The sequence below is a fragment of the Carya illinoinensis genome, chromosome 1, assembly GCF_018687715.1.
Source record: "Carya illinoinensis cultivar Pawnee chromosome 1, C.illinoinensisPawnee_v1, whole genome shotgun sequence".
NCBI lineage: Eukaryota > Viridiplantae > Streptophyta > Magnoliopsida > Fagales > Juglandaceae > Carya > Carya illinoinensis.
The window spans coordinates 12,167,501-12,193,632 of record NC_056752.1 but is presented as its reverse complement, the minus strand read 5'-3'; the positions used below and the strand labels follow the sequence as shown (position 1 = coordinate 12,193,632).

General features: G+C 38.0%; 2 protein-coding genes across 2 annotated transcripts; one reads left to right on the top strand and one right to left on the bottom strand.

Annotated features, from left to right (window-relative positions):
- Positions 1 to 9,815: 9,815 nt before the first annotated feature.
- LOC122301823 lies at positions 9,816 to 11,389 on the bottom strand. Its single transcript, XM_043113199.1, has 3 exons — positions 10,999 to 11,389; positions 10,622 to 10,792; positions 9,816 to 10,379 (listed from the first exon to the last, which is right to left on the bottom strand). The coding sequence occupies exons 2-3, from the start codon at positions 10,751 to 10,753 to the stop codon at positions 9,996 to 9,998; spliced, it is 516 nt and encodes a 171-aa protein (XP_042969133.1). The 5' UTR covers positions 10,754 to 10,792; positions 10,999 to 11,389; the 3' UTR covers positions 9,816 to 9,995.
- A 1,165-nt stretch (positions 11,390 to 12,554) lies between these two features.
- LOC122301815 lies at positions 12,555 to 14,102 on the top strand. Its single transcript, XM_043113192.1, has 3 exons — positions 12,555 to 12,945; positions 13,152 to 13,322; positions 13,565 to 14,102. The coding sequence occupies exons 2-3, from the start codon at positions 13,191 to 13,193 to the stop codon at positions 13,946 to 13,948; spliced, it is 516 nt and encodes a 171-aa protein (XP_042969126.1). The 5' UTR covers positions 12,555 to 12,945; positions 13,152 to 13,190; the 3' UTR covers positions 13,949 to 14,102.
- The last annotated feature ends 12,030 nt before the right edge of the window (positions 14,103 to 26,132 follow it).

The following is a 26,132-nucleotide window of genomic DNA, read 5'->3' as shown; positions in this document are numbered from 1 at the left end:
GGAGTAACCTCTCTTATACAAGACTCCCTCAAGTAGGGTGTAGCGTGCTACTTTGTTCCTGATCTTTCTAGCTTTCCATCTATTGTCGGGTAGCTCATTGGTGTCTATATGGTTGATTATGTCCAATACCCACTCCAGGGCTCTCGGTTTTACCTTTACGACTTCAGTCCCCATAGCAGGTACCTCAACAGTCCTAACCACCATTTGTTCTGGTAGAGGAGAATCTTCTTGCCAGGACTCGACACTTGTTGGATCTAAAAGTATTTTAAGTGAGCACGCTTGTCTACTATTAGCACTAAGTACTTTCTCAATTTTTCTCTCTTCATAGCGAACTCTCCTCGTACCTAGTTGACTACTACCTGAGAATCGGCCCGCACCACTATCTCTTTGAAGCCTAAACTCTTGGTGATCACCAAACCAGAGAACAATGCCAAGTACTATGCCTTGTTGTCGGTGGTTTTAAATGCTAGCTTAATAGTGTAATCATGCTCTTGACTCGTATCAGTAACATTATGCACCCCCACACCCTTTCCAAGCCTACAGGACGAGCCATCAACATAGACTTGCCAAGGCTTCACGGGAGGTACTTGTTTGGCTTCTTCTAGGAAGCCAGTGAATTCTGCCACAAAATCTGCCAACATCCTTTAATAGCATTTCGGTGTACTTATTCGATGTCAAACTCACTTAGCTCCACTGCCTAGTTCATCAGGTGTCCCGAGGCATCTGGTCTTTCTATGATCTTCTTCAAGGAGGTTTTAGACAAAACCTTCAGTGGGTGAGCTTGGAAATATGGGCAAAGTTGTTGGGTGGTTACGACTGAGGTGAAGACAAGTAGGTCCATGCGTATGCATGACTGGTGTAATACATGAGTTTTTGGATTCATCTTTTGTCCCATACTAGGGCCGAGGAAGCTTAGTCACACTTGTCAGTCTCACTCATTATCTCATGTTCGTGCCTTTCGTAACACTTTGAAAAACGGTAAGCACTTGTCAGTAGACCTTGATACAAATCTGTTAAGGGTTGCTACCTGGCCAGCGAATTTCTACACTTCGTTGATGTTTCGAGGTAGGGCCATATAGAGTATGGCCTCCACCTTATTTAGGTTAGCTTCTATTCCCCATTCTGAAACCATGAAGCCTGGGAACTTCTCAGAGCCCACTCTAAAGGCACACTTCGCTGGGTTGAGTTTTATCTGGTATTGTCGTAATACTACAAAGGCCTTGTAAAGGTCGGCGAGGTGTTGTTCACGAGCTCCACTCTTAATTTTCAAATCATCCACATAGACCTCCATATTTCTTCCTATCTGACCATTAAAAATGCGGTTGACCAGCCACTGATAGGTGGCCCCCACATTTTTTAATCCAATTGGCATGGCCGAGTAGCAGTACAACCCATATCAGTGACGAATGAAGTCTTCTCCTCGTCATTAGGATGCATGCAAATTTGGTTGTACCCAGAGTAAGCGTCCATAAAGTTCAACATGTGGTGACCTGCAGTGGAGTCAACGATCGGATTGATGCGAGGTTGTGGGAAGCTTTCCTTTGGACACGCTTTATTCAAGTTGATGAAGTTGACACACATTCTCCATTTGCTATTTGGCTTTTCACCAAAACAATGTTGGAAAGCGAGTCTAGATGATGTGCCTCCCGAATGAAACCTACCACGAGTAATCAGTCAATTTCTGCAGCGATGGCAGCATTCTTCTCAACACTAAAGTTCCTACACCTCTGCCTGACCCCTTTGGCTTTCGAATCCACTCTCGGGTGGTGTTGCATTATTTTCGGGTCAATTCCAAGCATATTCTCATTATTCCAGGTGAATACATCTTGGTGTTTCATGAGGAGCAGATTAACTCCAGCTCATTCAACTCTACCATTTTGAGGGTCTGTTCATCTCAGATATCTTTATCCAATGTAGCGTGTTCAGGCAGGGGTGGGAGAACCTGTTCATCACCCATGTGATGGACTACATGCACCCTGCTATCCTTTGGCTTCAATTCCTACACGTAACATTCTCGCTACAGGACTTGCTTGCCCTAAATTTTGCCTACTCCTTGGGAGGTTGGGAACTCATCTTTAGGTGATACGTCGACGTCACCGTCCTCAAGCTGTTGAGCATAGGCCTACCAAGTATGGCGTTGTACTACAAGGAGCTTTTACCACTATGAATTTAGCCATGTTTGAGGCTGTATATGGGGCCTACCCTACTAAGAGATATAGTATGATGGTGCCTACTGGCTAGACCATATCCCCCAAGAAACCTTTGAATGGATCAATCCCCATCCGGGTGAAGGCTTCCCAGAAAAGGATATTAGCAGAGCTATCATTATTGAGGAGGATCCTTTTAGTGGTGAAGTTGGTGACCAACATAGTTACCACTAGGGCATCATCATGAGGACCCCTCCTTGTCATCCTTTCTAAAGGAGATGGTGGGCTAAGGATCACGCCTCCTATGCTCGGTGGGACACTATTTAGCCGAGTACACCTCTTGGTATCACTCTCACCTGGAGTGTGCTTTCCTGCCAGATGAGGTCTCCCTCATAAGCGAACCCCCATTCAAGGAAATGCAATCTTGGGGTGGTGTTCAGGGGTGAGCCTGAGGTGGCCTCCGTTTGGCTATTCTTCATCTTGAGCTTCCTTCCCTCCTAGGGCCTATTGAGCCTTTCTACATTTCTTTCCCGCAACCTTATTTTTTGCTCCTACTCTAGTCTCCAGCCAGGAGGGCACTGGGGTTGCAATTTCTCAATCTCCTATCTCCCCTCCTTTAAGGAAATGCAATCTTCCTTGTTGCAGGTGGTGGATTAGTGGTAAGTGCAATAATAGCAATTATTACTTCTGTAGCGAGTGATGCCTGGTCGAATTGAAACCCTAGGCCTCTCGTGGGGCCTTATTCTCTTCTGTTGTCATCTACTCTTTTCTCCATCTTTTCGCGGGCCTTACTGATGCCTAGCGCCTTCCTCTTTCTATCTGCCTACTCCAGCTCTTTCTTCCTAGATTCGGTCAAGGCCCAGAGTTTTTCCTCGGCATTGATGAAGTTGTCAACCTGATGCATAAACTCTCATAGTGTGGCAAGAGTTCTCTTGGCTAATTCTGCCATGAACTGGGACCGAGGCCATACTCACCCTAATAGTGCTGCCAAAGTTATTTTCTCATCTTCCCCTTGCTTGATGGTGAGGAGATATGCCAGGGGGCGTCTCCTCCTTCAGCTTGCCATAAACTGTGTGAAGAACAGGTGAGCCAACTCTTGGAAGCTGTCTATGGATTCGAGCATTAGAAACCTGAACCATACTCTTGTTAGTGCCCTCAAAGTTAGTGAGAAGGCCTTGCGGGCTAGTTCTCCTAGAAAACCATGTAGAGTCATGTGGACTCTGAAAGTCTTTAAGTGTTCGAGGGGGTCCCTTATCCTGTCGTGCAGGTCCATGAGAGGAACTTGGAATTTGGGTGGTAGTGGCATGACGATCACCTCAGGGGCCATCTCTTTGTACTTCCCTTTAAGATTTTCCTCCTTTCTTCCTTTGCATCACCTCATCCTCCTGCATTTCTGGACTCCACATGTTCGATGTTGCTAGTTTCTGATTGTCTCGTTTTCTTTTCGAAGGGTCTCTCCTTCAGTAGTCAACTTTCCCACCAGTTGCTCCATCACTGCAAGCCTCGCTTCCATGTTTGTTGATGTTGCTTCTTCTTGTCACTAAGTTGCCTGAGAATGGGTAGACATACGAAGGACAAATGAAGTCTATAGAGATCCCATGACAGCTCCACTGTTAACATCATGTTTCATATGCTTTTGGGCTGGGTTCCAGCAACTCGAGCCTGGGCTCTTATACCTGCACGCTCATGAAAAAAAGAGAAAGGGCGAGCCGAGGGAAGGTAAGAGATTCTCCGATGCTTAAGTCAATATATCTTCTTAGTAGTTTGTGTAAGAATGCGAGAGCTTAGAAAGTCTTCTTCATACTTGGGGGTCAGCTTTTATACGAGGTTTCCCAGGGGGCAGAGGGGACATCCCATACCTGGCCTTAAAGGGCTCATGTCACTTCAACTATTGTGACATTGTTTGTTCAAAATCTTTTAATGTGGTGTGGCTTCTAGGATGGCACCATTAATGTGGCGTGGAGTCTGTGTAGTGGCGTGGCTCCCTGACTAGACTTTAGCCTGTGAGTGATCATTGTCGAGTCTCTCCATACCTTCTATCAGGAGATCGAGGGTCTTCTGCATCTCTTGCCCACCTACCTGTATAGGTTCTCGAAGACTAGGTGTCATTGGGGAGTCTCAGGACGCTGAGTCCCGTTTGTCCTTATCATTCGTCTTTCCCAAGTGAGGGCTGCTTCATAGGTTGGCTTTGCTTACAGGCCAAGTACTCCACAAACGCCCAGTGACTTCTTTTAGAGGAGGGTTAGTAGGACGGGTTGGGCTCTTCCCCTTCCCCCAAGTTCCCTCATGGGCTTGTTACTCGGGCCTAGTGGAGTGAGAATTTCCTTACACGCACAAAAACATATTGTTCTTCAATACACAACTCATATCTTCTTACATTAGAAGAACACAAATGCATGCCAACTCAATCATACACGCACATACAAACAACATGAGCCACAAACATTATGACCCTTTATTACAAAAAGTATTTTGATTCATATTTATACATGTAATTAGCATATGAGTTCGCAATTAGTTGGCTTGCATTATGTTACTTTTGTAAAGAAGCTCTGTGATTTACCCCCACACTTGACAACTAGTCTAAAAGCAGAATTTCGGCTTTATATTGGATAGTTGGAAAATAATTCAGAAAGAGTCATTTCTTCCAAAATTTTCTTCTTGCTTTCATAACATGGTATTAGAGAGATTACTTTGTAAATCAACTATGGCTTCTTCTGATTCTGAATCCTCCATGGTAGAAGATTCTGCTAGTCCATTTTTCTTACAAAATAGAGACTCACCTAGATCGATGTTAGTTACTCAAGTGCTCATAGGAAAAAACTATCATACCTTGAGGATCAGATCAATGCAAATGGCACTCATAGCTAAGAACAACCTACTGATGAAAAATGATTCCTCGTATATTGCTTGGAATCAACGTAATAATATAATACTCTCTTGGATGATGAATTTTGTCTCAAAGGAGATTGCTGGAAGCATTGTCTATGCTACCACAGCTGAGGGAAATGTGGCAAGATTTGAACCAATTTGAAGGTTCGTTTTTCCCAAAGCAATGGCCCAAGGGTATTTCAATTAGAAGATCAAACTTGCAAGATTCACCCTAGGAAGCCACAGAATTGAAAAGAAAAGATTGTTTGCTCTCATTGTGGTTTGTAGGGCTGACCACCTACCTCCGACTCCACCTTCGACAAATGCAAAATTTGATCCAACTTCGTTAAATTGGAGTGGAGTCGGACTGGATGCCAAATTTGGGCTGCAAAAATGGGCCATGCATGTTTTGGGCTTTTTTATGGGCTATGTTTTAAACAATTATCCAACCAATTATTTAACCCCAATTTTTGGGCCTAACCATTGAAAATGTCTTAAATATTTAAAGCCTACATAGCTTTTAATTTAAGCCCTTACTTTTCGGCTCATTCAATGGGCTCTAAATGAAGCCCATCTTTTAATTAACTAGTCAAGCATATTATTTCTATACTTGACTACATATGACAATAATACTTTGATGTGTACATATACTAGATTATTAGTCAATTGATATTATTGTACAAATATATTATTCTATATTAATTAACATATACTAGTATAGTATTAAATTTAACTACATAAGTTCTAGACTCTTTATATGAGTATACATGATCAATATATACATAACAAATATTTTTATAAACTATGAATATTAATATCGGAGTTAGAGGTATAATAAGTGGGAGGTGGATGTCAATGCAGAGTTTGAGTCAGTCAAATGACAAATCCAACTCCGACTCCGAATAAGATAGTACAAAACCTTCCGTCTTCATCTTCATTTTAATGAACATGTTCACCAAGCTGCCAATGTTTCTTATAATATCTTATCTCAAATTCAAAATTGTTCAAGTGAACTCAGTCAATCTTATTCTAATGTTGTCTCTTCTTTATTTTCTTCCAACACTACTTTGACTTACTCTTGCAATTCTTGGATTACAGACATGGTGCCACTAACCACATACTCCTCTCCATTACTTTCTTTAGCTCCATCACCACCATATCAAATACCTATGTTAAATTTACAAATGGAACTATAGTCAATGTGACCCATCTTAGTATTGTCAAACTTTCGAATGATCTCATTTTCACAGATGTTCTATTTGTACCCTCTTTTTCATATAAACTACTCTCGGTAAGCAAATTAATTGATTGGTAGAAATGTTGTTTCATTTTCTTAGTAAATTCATGTTTTATTCAAGGCCTAACTCCATGAAAGATGATTGGAAATGATAGAAGAGAAGCTGGTCTATATCTACTGCAACAACCCTATATTAGTGTCAAGAATGCTACTTCTAATTTTAGTTATGTAATTTCTATTTCAATTTCAGTATATGAACTTTGGCATAATCATTTAGGGCATCTTTCCTTGTCTAGATTGTCATTTCTAGCTAAATTTGTACCTAGTCTTTCTTTTTCAAGCAATAATGTTGATTATTGTCGTGTATGTCCCTTAACTAAAATAAAAGGAGTATCTTTTCCTTGTAATTTATATGATGCTTTATTTCCATTCTAACTACTCCATTGTGACATATGGAGTCCCTTTTCCATTCCAACTCTTCATGGTTTTAGATATTTTTTGACAATAGATGATGATCATTCCCAATTAACATGGGTTTATCTTCTAAAATCTAAATCAAATGTTAGATTAGTTTCTATCTCCTTTTATGACATGGTAGCCACACAATCTCAAAAAAAGATTCATTGTGTTGGAAGTGACAACTTTGGATGACATCAATTTTTAGCTCTAAAGGCATCATTCATCAAACCTAATGTTGAGACTCTTCAACAAAATTCTATTGTGGATCATAAGCACCAAAATCTGCCTAATACAACAAGGCCTTTTGTAATGCTCTAATAGAAGGCCCAAATCACATAGCCTATACTCCAAAAGAAATAGTCAGTAAAATAATTGGAGCCCTATTAGAACCTTATAAAAAACAAGAACTTCTCATTCCCAAGCAATGTGGGATTCCATTTACTACCTTCCATCACTTATCATATAGGGTATCACAATCTTCCCCTCTTAAATTCCGGACGTCCTCGAATCCATCCATCCTAGGTGGCATGGCTCAAGTTCTACATTTCTGGTTGGGATATGCTCTGCTACTATTTGTAATGCCCCAATGGAAGACCTAAAGCACATAGCCTATACTCCAAAAGGACTAGTCAATTATTTAATTGGAGCCCCATTAGAACCTTATAAAGAGTACAAACTTTTCATTTCCAAGCAATGTGAGACTCCAAACACTATTTACCATTACTTCTTGTATGGGATATCACAATAGACTTATAATAATATATCTATACTAACTAACATATTCTAATTAAAATTTATGATCAAGCTACTTACGTCGTTGATCTGCTTCATAAATCTCACTTCGTAGTTCGTTATCTATACAAACTACGAATCTGCGTCACAAATGTTTTTTGAAAATGTGTTATAATATTCTACTTAATTAATTACCTATCATAAAGAATAATTTTATAAGTATTATGTTTCATACAAAGTCATTAAATACTAATATCATATAATAAATTAAATGCTAATAACATATTCTCACTTTAGATTATAATTTAGTAGAATAAGTAGGCCTTATACAAGCTGTTAAAATAAGTCGCAAAAATTTTAATTCACAAATAAGTTAAATTTTTTTTGGCATTAACATAATTATTCGATTTTACAAGAAATCTAACAAATAATAATATCATTTAAATTCTTAACACATTTCTTTATTTTCAATTCACAACTTAGTTACATAATTATAACAAAATTTATTAAAATAAATATCAAAATTTTGTTTAATAAAATAGACTTAATCAGACTTAAACATTTGAAATGAATTTAACACTTACTATTTACTACTAAAATACAAATTGTAAAAATTTAATACTAAATAATATAATTTAAATCCTTAATTATTTTCTGTAAAATAGTTTATGTGAAAAGTTTATGAAATAGTTGATTTAAGCCCATTAAAACTCAAGTTGAAATTGGAGTAAGCCCATCTATAACAAAGGCCCATGTGAGTTCAGCCCATTTAAAAGGATCATAACACTATCTAATAGGGTCATAACACTAAAACTAGTTCAAAGATTTTACAAGATGGCTACGTGGCAAGGGGCTTTTAATGGCAATCTTTGTAATTATACTAACATATGTCTGTACTTCTTTTGAAAGCTGAAGACCTCAAAGCAATTTAAAGTAGCATAGATTTATTCTAGAACTAGAGGGGTGTGCGGCATATCTTATCCAAGGAAAAATAAAGAACACCATGCGGAAGAAGGCAAGGCACGACGGAGACAATGGCTAAGGTGACATCAGCTTGCTCTTGACTATCCGTGGTGGAGGGAGTGCAATGTTGGGGCTATCGGGCATGGGACTAATCACTTTGGGTGGTCTTTGTTGCCCTTTGGGTTTGCTAGGCATGGAGAAGATAGGGTAGCTAACGTTGGTTTTGTGCAGAAAGAAGCTTTAATGTGGTGCTGTCATAAATGTGCAATGCTCCTTTCCCATTGGGTCTGGCAATTTGGGTTGGCCCCCATCAACAGGTTGGACGTCAGCCTACATGGGGTATGTGCTACTTGGAGAAAAGGTGAAGGGTTTATTGCGGTTTGCGAGGGGCTTCATATGTTGGTCCCCATGATTTCGGCTTATGTGCTTGTGTTTGACTGTGGCTTCAGTGTGGTTTACGACAAGGTAAGGGCTGAGACGTGGGGGAGGCTTGCTGTTTTGTTTGCCAATGGCTGAGGAAGGAATGTCATGGGGGGAAACAAAAGAGAGGATATAAATAATTGAGAATTTCGGCATGTAAGTCGGTTACAAAATTGTCGAAATCTTTCGGACTAAGAAATCAGCTGAGGGCGGGGTCTGCGGTTGATGAAGGTAGAGATGGTGATCAATGTACGTGTATGGTTTCATACATGGGTTTGGGATGCCGAGTAAATGGGCTTGGCCCTTTTCGTGGGTCTTTGGGTCTTGTGTTGGGTGCATGTTTTGGGATTTTTCTTAATAATAAATAATAATAAAAAAACAATTTATCCTGGGATTAGAAAAATTTTAGGGTTTGTCTAAATATTATAGACTAAGTCACCTGATAAGCCTAACAGGCCGATCTTAAAGTTTAAAATTGGTCCCAACTTGTCCGATAATATTTTTGGGCTCAGAAATAATCTCTAAGGCCCAATACCAATTAATAGAACACGCTTGTCCATAATTACTAATTGGGCTTTAATCTTATTATTGAGCCCAATAGGAAACCCATAACTTACCATATTAATTTATGGGCTCTCGGTCTGTTCAAAATTATCCAATAGATTGTAATTGAGTTTTCCAATATGGTCCATCTACCATAATATATGCCGAATAAAATTATCCTTATAATTATTGGACGGGGTCGTTACAACTTTAAATTCTCAATCCAACATTCCTTTACAATTTAGGGGCTACTGCATACTTATTGCATGTTACCTTATTAATCGAATTCTTTAACCACTTCTCAATAACAAGTCTCCCCATAAATAAATGGTTGCATTTAAATCATAATAGCATGCTCATGTAATTAACTTATCATATTCAAATTGACCTATAAATTATTCAAAGTCAGCTGAATGATGGGAAAAAAGTATTAGATAAAGAGAGAATACTTGCCACATAATTTATAAGAGTTGCTAATGGCAGCCACATGGATGGAGAAGCTCAAGCAAAACTCAAGTTAAGACTGATTGGCACCATGGAAGTTCAAAACCAACCAGGCCCTTGGCTTACCCAACTGCATATTATTACAATCATACATATCTTTTTAACAAACCAAAAGAGTACTAGGAATGGCTGGGAGTGCACCTCGCGGTCAACTTTGAGAAGATCATTGCAGAAGATATAATAATTCCACCAACAGTCAAAGGCTTCGGAAATTTGACAATAATAGAAATTATTGACAATATGATCTGAATAATTGATGCATACGAGTCAACGTATTCGCAGATAGTCCCATATATTTGTCCATCAGATAGAAAGAAGCACCCAAAAGAAAACCTAGCGTTTTTTTGCCTTGCATTCAGAGCAAACACCATCCACGTTGTAAGACAACCCGCAACACTAAGTCCCAGCACCACCCAATTCATAGGCTTGTTATTGTTGAACATAATTTGTGCAGCCTCTAATCCAAGCGCCAAAACCGCAACAATGTAATATGTAGCTTCCATCTGGACATTCAATGATCAACTTACTAACTCGTAATTAATAATTGAGTAATGTTATTATTCTTTATCTTATTATTTTCCGTCATACTTGCTATTGTGATATATTTTAAGTGATTTTATATATATCAACTAATTATATAGGTAACCACTAAAAATTCACCATTTAACAGATGTGACAAAATCATAAAGTTTAAAAATAGAACAATAATTTCCTAAACCTTTTTTTTGTACAAAATCAATCTTACCACAAGGTATATAGACCTCCAACGAGGACTTTGTAGAGTATCTTTCCCAGCTTCTAGATCAACATCCCGATTAATACCACCAGCGGAATTCGGAACAGTTTTCTTAAGACTACTCGAAATCTCATCACTCATGTTAACCGAGTTTGCCAAAATCTCTTGTGCGTCAACAATCTGCAAAAGTTTAAACAAATATATGTGATACTGATAATGTATCTCAATTGAAGATCGCCAACAAAGAAACAATCCAACTCAATTTTTTATGAAAACCAGTTCAAAACAGTCTATAAAAATATAACAACCTAAGCAATATAAGCCAACAAATTACCAAGGACTGTATATATACGATAAATACAGTCTATAAAAATATAACCACCTACAACGGTATGGACATAACGAATCAACTCCCCCTGAACAGAACGTATCAACAGACTCAAGCTCTAAAACACGAACTCGATCTTGTAAAGCTCTACGACTCCAAGAACTCGATCGAGTCGAGCTCTACGACAGAGTCAAGCTCTTTGATGGAGTCGAGTTCTCTCTTCGACACAGTCGAGATCTCGATGGGGTCGATTTCTTCTACACCATCTCGACGGACTCGAGGTCTTCGACACCAGCTCCCAGCTCAATGGAGTCGAGCTCTCTTTTGGACACCATTGGTGTCGAGCTCTTCGACACCATCTCGATGGATTCGAGCTCTATGACAGAGTCAAGCTCTTCGAAACCATCTCAACGGACTCGAGGGGTTAGAGTCGCGCTCTTCAACACCAACTCGACGACCCCTCTCTAGCGAGGAGCAGGAACTACACTACAAAGAAAATTTAACATAAAATAAACCGACAAACGAAGAGTCCTCCAAGTTTTTGAAAGAGACCTGATAATTGGTTGACTCTCCGGCCTGATCAACCTCCTCTGTTTTAATCTTTTGGTTTTGAGACTGGTATGCGCTGTCTCCAGTTTCTTCAACCTTAATATGTTCCAAGATCGGCTTTTCCATTGTTTCTGCTGGAGGCTGAAGTGTCTGCTCATTCTCCATTTCTGAAACGAAAAAGGGAATGGAACACGGGGGAGAAATTTTAGAGGTATTTATTGATGTACAGAGTGTGTTGAGGAACAGAGACGAAGGAAATAAAAGACTACGCACTGAAGATGAAGAATAATATAAACGAGACGAAAGATCGGTGTAGGAAGGTTATCCTGGACTTTCATTTGATCCAAAATCCATCGCTTTCTCTACTTCTTCAGTTCGGGACCCACCCAAAAACCATGCTAGACCATCGCCCAAAAACCATCGCTTTACCATCGCTTTTGGGCCTTTACCATCGAACTGAAGAAGTAGAGAAAGCGCCTTTACCATCGAACTGAAGAAGTAGAGAAAGCGCCTTTACCATCGAACTGAAGAAGTAGAGAAAGCGATGGTTTTTGGGCGATGGTCTAGCATGGTTTTTGGGTGGGTCCCGAACTGAAGAAGTAGAGAAAGCGATGGATTTTGGATCAAATGAAAGTCCAGGATAACCTTCCTAGACCGATCTTTCGTCTCGTTTATATTATTCTTCATCTTCAGTGCGTAGTCTTTTATTTCCTTCGTCTCTGTTCCTCAACACACTCTGTACATCAATAAATACCTCTAAAATTTCTCCCCCGTGTTCCATTCCCTTTTTCGTTTCAGAAATGGAGAATGAGCAGACACTTCAGCCTCCAGCAGAAACAATGGAAAAGCCGATCTTGGAACATATTAAGGTTGAAGAAACTGGAGACAGCGCATACCAGTCTCAAAACCAAAAGATTAAAACAGAGGAGGTTGATCAGGCCGGAGAGTCAACCAATTATCAGGTCTCTTTCAAAAACTTGGAGGACTCTTCGTTTGTCGGTTTATTTTATGTTAAATTTTCTTTGTAGTGTAGTTCCTGCTCCTCGCTAGAGAGGGGTCGTCGAGTTGGTGTTGAAGAGCGCGACTCTAACCCCTCGAGTCCGTTGAGATGGTTTCGAAGAGCTTGACTCTGTCATAGAGCTCGAATCCATCGAGATGGTGTCGAAGAGCTCGACACCAATGGTGTCCAAAAGAGAGCTCGACTCCATTGAGCTGGGAGCTGGTGTCGAAGACCTCGAGTCCGTCGAGATGGTGTAGAAGAAATCGACCCCATCGAGATCTCGACTGTGTCGAAGAGAGAACTCGACTCCATCAAAGAGCTTGACTCTGTCGTAGAGCTCGACTCGATCGAGTTCTTGGAGTCGTAGAGCTTTACAAGATCGAGTTCGTGTTTTAGAGCTTGAGTCTGTTGATACGTTCTGTTCAGGGGGAGTTGATTCGTTATGTCCATACCGTTGTAGGTGGTTATATTTTTATAGACTGTATTTATCGTATATATACAGTCCTTGGTAATTTGTTGGCTTATATTGCTTAGGTTGTTATATTTTTATAGACTGTTTTGAACTGGTTTTCATAAAAAATTGAGTTGGATTGTTTCTTTGTTGGCGATCTTCAATTGAGATACATTATCAGTATCACATATATTTGTTTAAACTTTTGCAGATTGTTGACGCACAAGAGATTTTGGCAAACTCGGTTAACATGAGTGATGAGATTTCGAGTAGTCTTAAGAAAACTGTTCCGAATTCCGCTGGTGGTATTAATCGGGATGTTGATCTAGAAGCTGGGAAAGATACTCTACAAAGTCCTCGTTGGAGGTCTATATACCTTGTGGTAAGATTGATTTTGTACAAAAAAAAGGTTTAGGAAATTATTGTTCTATTTTTAAACTTTATGATTTTGTCACATCTGTTAAATGGTGAATTTTTAGTGGTTACCTATATAATTAGTTGATATATATAAAATCACTTAAAATATATCACAATAGCAAGTATGACGGAAAATAATAAGATAAAGAATAATAACATTACTCAATTATTAATTACGAGTTAGTAAGTTGATCATTGAATGTCCAGATGGAAGCTACATATTACATTGTTGCGGTTTTGGCGCTTGGATTAGAGGCTGCACAAATTATGTTCAACAATAACAAGCCTATGAATTGGGTGGTGCTGGGACTTAGTGTTGCGGGTTGTCTTACAACGTGGATGGTGTTTGCTCTGAATGCAAGGCAAAAAAACGCTAGGTTTTCTTTTGGGTGCTTCTTTCTATCTGATGGACAAATATATGGGACTATCTGCGAATACGTTGACTCGTATGCATCAATTATTCAGATCATATTGTCAATAATTTCTATTATTGTCAAATTTCCGAAGCCTTTGACTGTTGGTGGAATTATTATATCTTCTGCAATGATCTTCTCAAAGTTGACCGCGAGGTGCACTCCCAGCCATTCCTAGTACTCTTTTGGTTTGTTAAAAAGATATGTATGATTGTAATAATATGCAGTTGGGTAAGCCAAGGGCCTGGTTGGTTTTGAACTTCCATGGTGCCAATCAGTCTTAACTTGAGTTTTGCTTGAGCTTCTCCATCCATGTGGCTGCCATTAGCAACTCTTATAAATTATGTGTCAAGTATTCTCTCTTTATCTAATACTTTTTTCCCATCATTCAGCTGACTTTGAATAATTTATAGGTCAATTTGAATATGATAAGTTAATTACATGAGCATGCTATTATGATTTAAATGCAACCATTTATTTATGGGGAGACTTGTTATTGAGAAGTGGTTAAAGAATTCGATTAATAAGGTAACATGCAATAAGTATGCAGTAGCCCCTAAATTGTAAAGGAATGTTGGATTGAGAATTTAAAGTTGTAACGACCCCGTCCAATAATTATAAGGATAATTTTATTCGGCATATATTATGGTAGATGGACCATATTGGAAAACTCAATTACAATCTATTGGATAATTTTGAACAGACCGAGAGCCCATAAATTAATATGGTAAGTTATGGGTTTCCTATTGGGCTCAATAATAAGGTTAAAGCCCAATTAGTAATTATGGACAAGCGTGTTCTATTAATTGGTATTGGGCCTTAGAGATTATTTCTGAGCCCAAAAATATTATCGGACAAGTTGGGACCAATTTTAAACTTTAAGATCGGCCCGTTAGGCTTATCAGGTGACTTAGTCTATAATATTTAGACAAACCCTAAAATTTTTCTAATCCCAGGATAAATTGTTTTTTTATTATTATTTATTATTAAGAAAAATCCCAAAACATGCACCCAACACAAGACCCAAAGACCCACGAAAAGGGCCAAGCCCATTTACTCGGCATCCCAAACCCATGTATGAAACCATACACGTACATTGATCACCATCTCTACCTTCATCAACCGCAGACCCCGCCCTCAGCTGATTTCTTAGTCCGAAAGATTTCGACAATTTTGTAACCGACTTACATGCCGAAATTCTCAATTATTTATATCCTCTCTTTTGTTTCCCCCCATGACATTCCTTCCTCAGCCATTGGCAAACAAAACAGCAAGCCTCCCCCACGTCTCAGCCCTTACCTTGTCGTAAACCACACTGAAGCCACAGTCAAACACAAGCACATAAGCCGAAATCATGGGGACCAACATATGAAGCCCCTCGCAAACCGCAATAAACCCTTCACCTTTTCTCCAAGTAGATGGGGGCCAACCCTAACTGCCATATCTAATGGGAAAGAAGCACTGCACATGCATGACAGCCCCATATTAAAGCTTCCTTCACCACAAAACCAACATTAGCCACCTTATATTCTGCATACCCATAAAGCCTAAAGGGCAACAAAGACCATTCAAAGTGATTGGCCCCATGCACGATAGCCTCCACGTCACAATCCCTCCACCAGGGATAGTCAATACCATGCCGAGGTTGCCTTAGCCATTGTCTCCATCATGCCCTACCTTCTTCCTCATGGTGTCCTTTGTTTATCCTTGGGTAAGCTATGCTACAAATGTTAAATATTTTAGCATGTATATTAATAATTAGATCTTCTATTTTCTATGATCCACAATAATAAAATAATAACATTTAGAAAACTTACCTCCCTCTATTACAGTTTGATAGAGATTCTAACCAGACTATAAGGGAAGAATCATTCTAACAACTTTACTTTCAATTATCTCCCAATGGCTAGAGGCACAATAATGTTGTAGGTGAGACCCCTTTAACCCCTCAGTGCTATTTATAGATTTCTAGCCATTATGAAATCTAGAGACTCTGTCTCCCTCTGTGACTGGAATTGAGGTATTATTGTCCCACTATGACTCATTAATTAAGTGAGAATATTTGAACTAGTCTAAATCCATCAGGATATGGTGTGTGGGACATAGAGTTTTAATAAAACTCTTACATTTTCTCACTTGCCCAATATGCCCATAAAATAACATTTTCCATTCATACGTTTATTATAAGAAATTAACCAAACTACGCACGTTCATTTTCAGAAAATTTTCCTAGCTTAAAATACATTACATGAGTTCTGTAATATCAATATCAATTCAACTACCAATGTAAGTCATGGAGATCCTCTGTTATATAATCAACAAATTTCCTTCCATGTACCATATAACACCCGGGTCCAATGCCAAACTGTTTTCCAAAAAAAAAAAATTAATTTATACGTGCGAAAAGCCCATTTGAGTTTTTAAATATTTTTTTTCAAACAGGCTATGGGCCTAAAATATCTCTTGTGGTAAACAAATTTCTCTTTTGAGTTCCGTAATATCAATATCAATTCAACTACCAATGTAAGTCATGGAGATCCTCTATTATATAATCAACAAACTTCCTTACATGTACCATGTAACACCCGGGTCCAATGCCAAACTGTTTTCCAAAAAAAAAAAAAAAAAAACAATTTATACGTGCGGAAAGCCCATTTGAGTTTTTAAATATTTTTTTTTAAACAGACTATGGGCCTAAAATATCTCTTTTGGTAAATACTACAAGAATTTTGGGATTTAGCCACGATTTTGCTTCCCATGACAACCGCTAGTGGGAAATAGATGGCTTATACCACAAAAAGCCACCAACGCAATAAATTTTCTGAAATGTCACGAGATTCCGTGTGGCGAGCCATAAACCGTGGCTATAACTGGCCTTCAAAGACGAGATTTCTGTCGTGTTAAAAGGTGAACGGGAATTAATTAGAGCAGTGGCCATTAATCAAAAGCTTTTCACATGCTCAGTGTATTGCTTCTTGGGAAACCATATATGCGCCAAGCCCCAACCTACGATTTCGTCTTACCTTCGACTACTCTAAAAAAGACTCGATCATTGACGGTGGTTTCCTTGCGTCGGCTCCCTTCGATGTCCAGTCGCTGCTGACAATTGCCACCCTTTTCAACCTCACTGTCGCCAGTTGGCGCCACTCCCGACTAGGGCGTTGATTTCTCTTCTCAAATCGAGCATCTCTCCCTCTCCCCCTTGGTAAATCTCTTGCCTATTGCTGCCTCTTCTCTCTGTGTGTATCTCTAGTGATTGAGCCAAGTTTCATCTTCACAATTTTTCACTGTATTTGTTTAGCTACAAATATACGTAATTAGGTCCGAGGTTTCATGCCAAATCCAAAATTAGATTTCCTTTCTTGGAGCTAGATCTATGTGCATGCTAGAAACGTGTTCATACAAGTCAAGATGATAAGCTAATTAATTAGGTAAATTAATGGTTATTCCTTGGTTATGCACTCTATGTAAACACCTGCTGCCGATTGCCTTCTTGAGGTCTTCACCCTGCGAAGGCCAGTTTTTTTTTTTTTTTTTTCCAAATTACCATGAATTCCATGATACAGAATAGGAAAACTTCATTAATTAGAAAATTAATGAAGAAAACGAGGCTAGAAACATGTATAGATATAGAAATTTCCCTGAGCAGTTGAGACTGATGCAAGTCCAGGATGATCAATCAAATACTCCTTGTCTTCCCTTAGATATGTAGGATTTTGATCCAAATTAACATACATGTTTAGATTAAGTGCATTAACATGAAGTTATTACATATACATATATAGGCATATACATATATATATGCCTATATATGTATATGTAATAACTATACCAAGTTTGGTACAGTCAAGGACTACCGGCACAGTTTTGTGCCGTAATGCCTCAGCTCAGGATTCCACTGCATGTTTTCGGAGCCAAGAAATCGATCACTTCTAATTAGTCGACTGAGATCTTAATTAAGAACTTGAATCATAAAGCATGAAATTCAAAAACTGGAGAGAGAGCACAATTATGCATTTTGGGTTTTAAATGGGAAACCTTTTTAGATATATTGGCTTATCTGGCTTTTTCTTATGAGTGAGAAGGCCAGCAAGAAAACAGGGTAGACCCTGTTTGTAACTCAAAGTTAACATGTTGTTATAATGCTCCTGCCCTGTGTTCATCCAACTATGTATTTAATTTTCTGTGTCAATCGTAGAAAATTTTGTGGTCCTATGAAAAATTGTGACTGTACAATTACATAGTACTAATTACCAGCAGTTTCTCATAGTCAATACTTATACTGTGTTGCCAACAACCTGAACATTATCACTAATGTTTAAAATACGGTAGACACATAATCCTATAAGAATTTAAGAAAGAAAACATCATCTTAAATGATGTTTAGACCACAATATTGTTTAATTTATGATTTTAGTTGAAAGCTGGTTGTGTAAATTTAGACAGTATCAAGTGTTATGAAACATAACACTTTCATGCTCTGGGAGGTGTCTTGCTTGTATAAGATTTGAGCATGCATGTCTTTCCAAAGGCTCATCACCAATTGTGACACACTTGATGAATCTTGCCATAGTGCATACGAAAAGCCCCGCTTGGCACTCTTTTAATCAAAAGGAAGCTGAATTTCCAGATGAATCCAAGATGGGCTTCCTGATCTCTGCTGGTCTTTACCTCCATTAATGAGTTAAAGACCCAATATATATTTCTTATCTTTCCCTCTCTCTCTCTCTCTCTCTCTCTCTCTCTCTCTCTCTCTCTCTCTCTCTCTCTCTCTCAAGAGCCAGAAATAAACTACATAACAGAAAATCATGGAAATGGAGCACAAGCAGGAAGGAGGGTATTGGGAAGTGGAGGTTGAGTTCGAATATAATTTGTATAGAAAAGGTGGGGGGAGGTGTGGTGATATCATAATATGAGCAGCTAGCCTAGCACCAAAGTAGTTTTTTTTTTCCCCTGCCTCTTTTATAATTACCATGAGGATTTGCTAATGGGTTTCTGTTCCTTTACAGGGAAGGTAAAACTAAGCGACAAGGAGCCTAAGGACCAACAAAGTATGAGTTTGGTCGGAGTGTTGGTTGGTTAAGTATTGTATTGTATAGGAATGAGATTGGAGATGTTGATGAATACTTAGAAAAAAAACGTTAATTTTAACTTTACAGTCCAAAACATGGTGATGGAGAATTACTCACACTGGATCTAGAATTAAGAAATATCTCCTTATGCACAAGATTAAACAAACATTCATGCATTCTTGGCATTTGCTAGCTTCACTGCCAGGCTGGAAAACATGCATGCAGATGAGTTATATCAAATTTTTATTGATCAAAAGCTCATGGGGTTGCTCATGAGAGTCTGGCTGTCTTGGTAAAAATCATAAGCCTGCTTGATCTTATACATATCTATGCATGGTATTTCTCAACCATTGAAGTTAAGTGATGCAGCAGAATTTTGCCTAATGTTGCAAGGAATAACCATTCATTCAGAAATGAACATTATCTTTGCTATAACTTTTGAATACTGTTTAACCTTATAATGTGGGCCAGCCTGTCACCATCATAAAACGTTGTGCATGTATATTACTTTTATATACATATATATTATATATGAGTTGGATATACTGTGGTCTTGGCTTGGTGTTTGGGTTTATAAATTGATGAGATTAGTTTGTCGAATACGCACACGATCGCATATTAATTAAAGCAGTACTAAGGAAAGTTTATATGTGTAAAAAATTAGCTTTTCATGCATGTTTCCTTTATATATTGCATAGAAGTAGAACAAGGCAAAATACTCAACAGTGGGCATAATCTTTTAAGATTTTGTTATAGCAAAACGTCTCTGTGCATGCATATGATTGTCTTTGTCATTTTTTTTTTTTTTTGAGGATAGGAAAAAAATGGCTTATTATAAAATCTCAGTTATTCTATCCTGTTCATACTTATATATTTTTCCTGCATAACCATGTGATTATGCAGCTACAATTTCTTGGGTTTAAGGCTCTATCATACATAGAACTAGTTTTGGTTAGAAAATTATAGTTTCAAGCACTTTAAAAAAGTCAGCAGGTAACTATGTTAATTGTGTAAATTCTAAACTCAGTTCTATATTGTCCAAAACAGTTTCTTGAATTTGAGTGTTTGTAATGAACCGGTTTTATTTTATTCTAAAGGTTCTTCAATACTGTATGGTGTACATTTAGAATGGGAGTGTATTAGTAAACTGTTCTCAATCATTCATAAATGGCCTCTATTTAGGTACATACATGAAACTTCAGTTGATAGCAATATATTTGTCCTATTATTAGTCCATGAACCACGGTTGTTTTTAGATTTTTTACTTCCTACACTCCTCTAACAGAAAGCATTTATGGTAGTTCTATGTTTGTTTAGTGCTCTTGGATGAGGTATAGATTTTATATGGTAATTAGATTTGTCCATGAAAAGTATTATCACAGTTTTCTTGCGTAGTGGTCAATTCTTTGAACTTCACGTTATGTCAAGGAACTTTCCGCTGGCCAAGAAGATCATATCTTCCTATCTCTAGCAGTGACCACAAACTGAATTGGACTGATCATTGAAGTTTTGGATATCACTTAAAAATGTATTTGCTTCAAGTTTTGTACCCTTTGCTGATTGGATTTTAAACATACAAGTGATGAGTTATCTATGCCATATATGCACTCTATTCTGTTCGAATGTTTATTTTTTTGACTATGTTGCAATTCATAAACTAAACCATATATTGTTGATCATCCCATATGCAAATATTGATACTTTATCAGTTATAAAGTATAGTATTTAAACTGACCAGTGGAAATGATCATAACCAGCAATGAAGGATAGTGTCATATCTTGTGGACATGGTTATATAGCTAGGAGTCATGGGTAGAAAATTGATGCAAAATGTTGTTACAAAATGATTAGTTGTCAAGAATTTTCACGTGGTCAGTCTTGATTGCACAAGTCTGGTTGTGCAATGCAGGATGCTAGTGGGGTTGGAGGAGATTATCTCTATGGTTGCAAAGATGATTTTTGTTGACTTCTAGGAGATGTCAGTATTTTTGTGCTTAGTTGCTATGTTGAAATGGTTTACATGGAACATTCACTTTGGATGTGGGCCATGTACTTCACATGCCTCACGTACCCCTTCAAGCACCAAACTCTCAGATATTTATATTTTGTCTCCATTAAGATATAAGGCACTCTGAAATAAGAATTATTTTAAATCTTTCAGCTAGATTTTGTGTTTTGCACTTTTCAGAATTCTATAACAGCTTTTGAGATGCCACCTAAATCATGCTAATAATTCTATGGCATCACTATGGCTCGGATGGGATGTTATTGGTTGTTGACTCAGGATTTGTAGTATGTGACGATAATTTTGCTAATGGTAATCACCTGTATTTACATTAGATTAGTTGATTTAACATTGTGATTAACTTTACTTTTAATAGTCATACCATGCATGCTTGTCTTGTGGTTTATGAAGCTATTGCCTATGTCATAGCTATTGCCGGATGACCGGTGCAAAACTGCAAGTGCACAATATCGTAGTTTTATAGTAAAGTAATAAGAAGAGTATCGTCCTCAGGGATTGGTACCTTACGTTTGCCAAATACCAAAATTATACTAAACTTGATTTTATCTAGAGGAATCACTAAGATTTTTGTAGTTGCAATTTAAACTAAAATCAACTCAAAGAGAAATACGCAAAGGAAATAAAACTGACGTTCAAAGATCAAATTTAATGGGGAAGAAAACTTCTAGGAAATCGATTTCACCTAATTCTTCACTATGCTTTTCTCATCCAGCTAACTTAATTTAATTCTCTTTTATCTATTAGCAAATCTCTAATTCATCCAAAAGCCTCTTTCGATAGTCAATTGGAAGTGATTCTAGTTTATCAATTCACACAAGAATATGCAAATTAAATAATTAAGAAAGCAATAAGATCAATGATTTAATTACTACATAGGTTCATACAAGTCTTTCGATCTCTATACTTACCTATGCTGAAATATTCAAGATCTACCCTATGATTCCCTCTTTCGATAGCAAATCACAAGATTACTTATCATCTAACCAATGGCCAGTTAATTAGAAGCAATAAACTCAGAATAAATCAGATAAACAAAGAGAGAATTGCATTAAATTAGCATAGACAATCAAGCATAGTTCAGAAATAGGTTACATCGTTTTCCTAGAATGAAGAAAATTTAGCTCATTCTAGAAATGGAATTCAACATAAACGAATTCACCATAATTGTTCTGAGAAGATTGGAAGAAAATAAACACTGAAAAATCCTCCTTGCAGCCGCAACTCGTCGTCAAAAGCTCAAGGGAACGATTCAACGCTTTTCTCCCGTCCGTGCTCGTGTATGATTCCAACTTACGTGCAATAATTGGAATTCCCTCTCCAAAACAGTTGATTTGAATCCCTCTAGCTATGTTTTTCTGTCCCAAAAAGTGTTCTCCAGTAAAAAACGTACGGCCATAGAGTGAAAAATCTCTTTTATATGGTCTGACGGCGAAAGACCCTAATTCTGTCAAAATACGATATTCGCTCGAGCGGGGCGTCGAGCGCACGTCGAGCGTTCGACTCTGCCTGATTTCGCTCGAGCGTCCTATCAAGCGCACTTCGAGCGTTCGACTCTGCCTGATTTCGCTTGAGGGGCCAATGTCTCCGCTCGAGCGATCTTTGTTTTCCAGCAACTCGCTCGAGCTCCCTGTCGAGCGGCAGTCAAACATTTGAATCTGCCTGAATTCGATCGAGCGGCCAAAAGCCTCCGCTCGAGCGATCTTGTGAATTCTGCAATATGAAGATTTGCAAGTCATCAAATACCCCCAAACTTACAACTTTGTTTGTCCTCAAATAAAAAGAAAAGCAAATGATAGTTTAGGCAATATCGACTCGACCCGAAAGAGAAGTATCATCACTCACCAAGCTTTTATGAATTTAGATTTCATCTCTAGTATCTTACTCCTTTAACATCAAAGATAGCAAGAAAATCAATCAAAAATTTTACAATTTGTTAAGCAAGAGTTAGACGTTTACTTCAACCTAAAGCTAAGACCTTGAGTGTGTGTGTGATATAGTCAATTTAACCTCAAACCACCTGCAAACTCAGATAAAAGTAGAACAACCAAAATCAGAAGAATTCTCTTAAAACTTAACCCCATAAGTCCAATTTTCAGAAATCCTCTCCACTAATGTAGTCAACACCAAAATCAGAGATCAAAAGGTCTTTATTAAGGTTGTAATGATTGGCCACAGGGTGAGGGTTAAGAAAGAACTGGATATGGAAAATCAAAACAAACTGGGAAAATACTTAGTGAAAAGAACACTAAAAGAGATACCCACATGATTCAAATCATAGCTCTTTCTTGGCAATATGCTCATACTTGTGGCATTATTATTGCTGTAATCACTGATGCAATACCAACAATTCCTTTAACAAAATCTGAGGTGATACATACCCCGCTTAATGACTTCTTTTTCTTTTTCTTTCTCTTTTCTTCTTCTTCTTCTTTCTTTCTCTTTTTTTTTTTTAATCACTTCCTTTCTTCTTCTTTTTCTTCTTTGATCAAACAGAGCAACCATAATACGGTTCATCATGAAACCAATTTTCTCTTTTAAATGTAACTCTCCACCAAAGTATTTTCTCAAACTATTAAAGGTAGATTCATTGTTTTTCAGGCTTAGAGCGGGCATGGTTTATGTAGTTCAAAGAATAAATAAAGGCTCATGAAGGCTCAAGGGGGTTGACTATGGAAACACACCATGTAATGATGGCATGACATTTAGGACGGCTGGGAAAGCTTTTTGGTTATGCCAAAGAAATGCCTAGATCATTTCTCTAATATTTGGTCTCAACTAGGATTTCGCCTCAAGGACCCATCAACGGATTCTAGAGCAAAGCAAAATCGAACCTCCCTCTTTTAATTAATTCAACTTCTTCTCTTCATAAGCAAAATGGAATAAGAGAAAAACGACTATGTGCTCAATTGTGTTCAAGGTCAAAGATTTAAACCAAAGTACCCACAAAACTTCACTTGACATAAAAGAAATTTTTGAAAATTTTTCTCAAAACCATCTTCAATCACAAATTTCAGAGTCATAGAGAATTCAATCTTACTCCAATGCATGCTTGGTAAGAGAATCAAACAACCCATCAACAACCCAAGACTTAGAAAACAAGAGGATCAAATGATTATAGGAGTTTACACCCCCAAACTTAAACTAAACAATGTCCTCATTGTAATGCAAAAGTAAAAAGGATTGAAGAAATAAAGGAACTTCCTTGGTTTCATGGTGAATCTTCCGTAGATTAGAATTTTTTCGCTCTTTATTCATGCTAAATAAACCTGCATCAAAAACCAATTTATTAAAACTTAAATAAATAAAGATAATAAAATAAATGAAAGAATGAAAGATAGATCTATGGGTTGCCTCCCATAAGCGCTTGTTTTAAAGTCTACAGCCAGACTTTTCAATCATCATCAATTAGGATCTCCAAGAGGAATAAATGCATAGTTCCTCTCCATTTGCTCTCCATAGTAGTGCTTCAATCTCTGACCATTAATTCTGAAAATATTCCCTGTCTTGTCCTTCAAATCTACTGCTCCAAAAGGGAAAACTTCATGAATTGTATAAGGACCCGTCCTTCTTGATTTTAACTTTCCTGGGAAGAGTTTGAGTCGTGAATTGAAGAGTAAGACTTGTTGTCCTGGTGCAAACTCTCGCCTAAGAATCTGTTTGTCATGCCACTTCTTCGTCCTTTCTTTATAGATCTTTGCATTTTCATATGCATCATTCCGGAACTCTTCCATCTCATTCAATTGAAGAAGTCGCTTTTCACCTGCTGCCTTCAAATCAAAGTTAAACTTTTTTACAGCCCAATAAGCTCTATGCTCCAACTCCACAGGAAGATGACATGCCTTTCCAAACACTAATCTGTATGGAGACATCCCGATAGGTGTTTTAAAGGCTGTACGGTATGCCCACAAAGCATCATCAAGCTTCTTCGCCCAATCCTTTCTATTGATTTTGACCGTCTTCTTAAGGATGTTCTTGATCTCTCTATTTGAAATTTCAGCTTGACCATTAGTTTGAGGATGGTAAGCAAGTGCTATCTTGTGCTTCACACCATATTTAGAAAGAAGATTCTCAAACAACTTGTTGCAAAAGTGAGTCCCTTCATCACTAATAATAGCTCGTGGAGTGCCAAATCTTGTGAATATGTTCTTGTGCAGAAATTTGAGCACTACCTTTGAATCATTTGTTGTTGTAGCAATTGCTTCCACCCATTTTGACACATAGTCAACTGCTAATAAGATATAAGCAAAACCAAAAGAAGGAGGAAAATGCCCCATAAAATCTATTCCCCAAACATCAAACAACTCAACTTCTAAGATACCTTTCAGTGGTAATTCATGACGCCTTGAAATATTTCCCATACGTTGGCACTGGTCACAAGTTTTCACCAAAGTGTAACTATCACGAAAAATAGAAGGCCAATAGAACCCACTTTGAAGTACCTTAGCTGCTGTATGGGTGGCTCCAAAGTGTCCTCCATATGATGCTGAATGGCAATGATGGAGGATGTCTTGCATCTCTTCTTCTGGCACACATCTTCTAATGATTTGATCAGGGCATCTTTTGAACAACAAAGGCTCATCCCAAAGATAATAATTCACATCATGCAAAAATTTCTTACGTTGATGATAAGTAAGATCAGGTGGTAAAACTTTACAAGCTAGATAGTTAACAATATCAGCATACCATGGAAGTTTGATCTTATATGCAAACAACTGCTCATCAGGGAATGCCTCTTGGACCACTGAATCTGGTCTTTCTTCCTCTTGCTCTAACCGAGAGAGATGGTCAGCCACTAAATTTTCACTTCCTTTCTTGTCTCGAATCTCCAAGTCAAATTCTTGAAGAAGGAGGATCCAACGAATTAGCCTCGGCTTAGCATCCTTCTTGCCAAACAAATAGCGAAGTGCTGCATGATCAGTGAACACTATCACCTTTGTACCAATGAGGTAAGACCGAAATTTTTCACAAGCAAATACCACAGCAAGCATCTCCTTCTCAGTTGTTGTATAATTTAACTGAGCTTCATTCAATGTCCGGTTTGCATAATAGATGGCTCTAAACAGCTTGTCTCGCCTTTGCCCCAACACTGCTCCAATTGCAAAGTCACTTGCATCGCACATAACTTCAAAAGGTTGACTCCAATCAGGCACAATCACAATTGGTGCTGAAATTAGTTTCTCCTTGAGTGCATTAAAGGCCTGCAAACAAACAACATCAAAGTCAAATGCAGAATTTTTCTCAAGAAGATTACATAAAGGTTTAGA

Coding starts and splice junctions, on each gene's coding strand:
- LOC122301815 (XM_043113192.1), top strand. CDS start 13,191: ATGAGTGATGAGATTTCGAGTAGTCTTAAGAAAACTGTTCCGAATTCC. Junction 13,323..13,564: donor GGAGGTCTATATACCTTGTG/GTAAGATTGATT, acceptor TTGAATGTCCAG/ATGGAAGCTACATATTACAT.
- LOC122301823 (XM_043113199.1), bottom strand. CDS start 10,753: ATGAGTGATGAGATTTCGAGTAGTCTTAAGAAAACTGTTCCGAATTCC. Junction 10,380..10,621: donor GGAGGTCTATATACCTTGTG/GTAAGATTGATT, acceptor TTGAATGTCCAG/ATGGAAGCTACATATTACAT.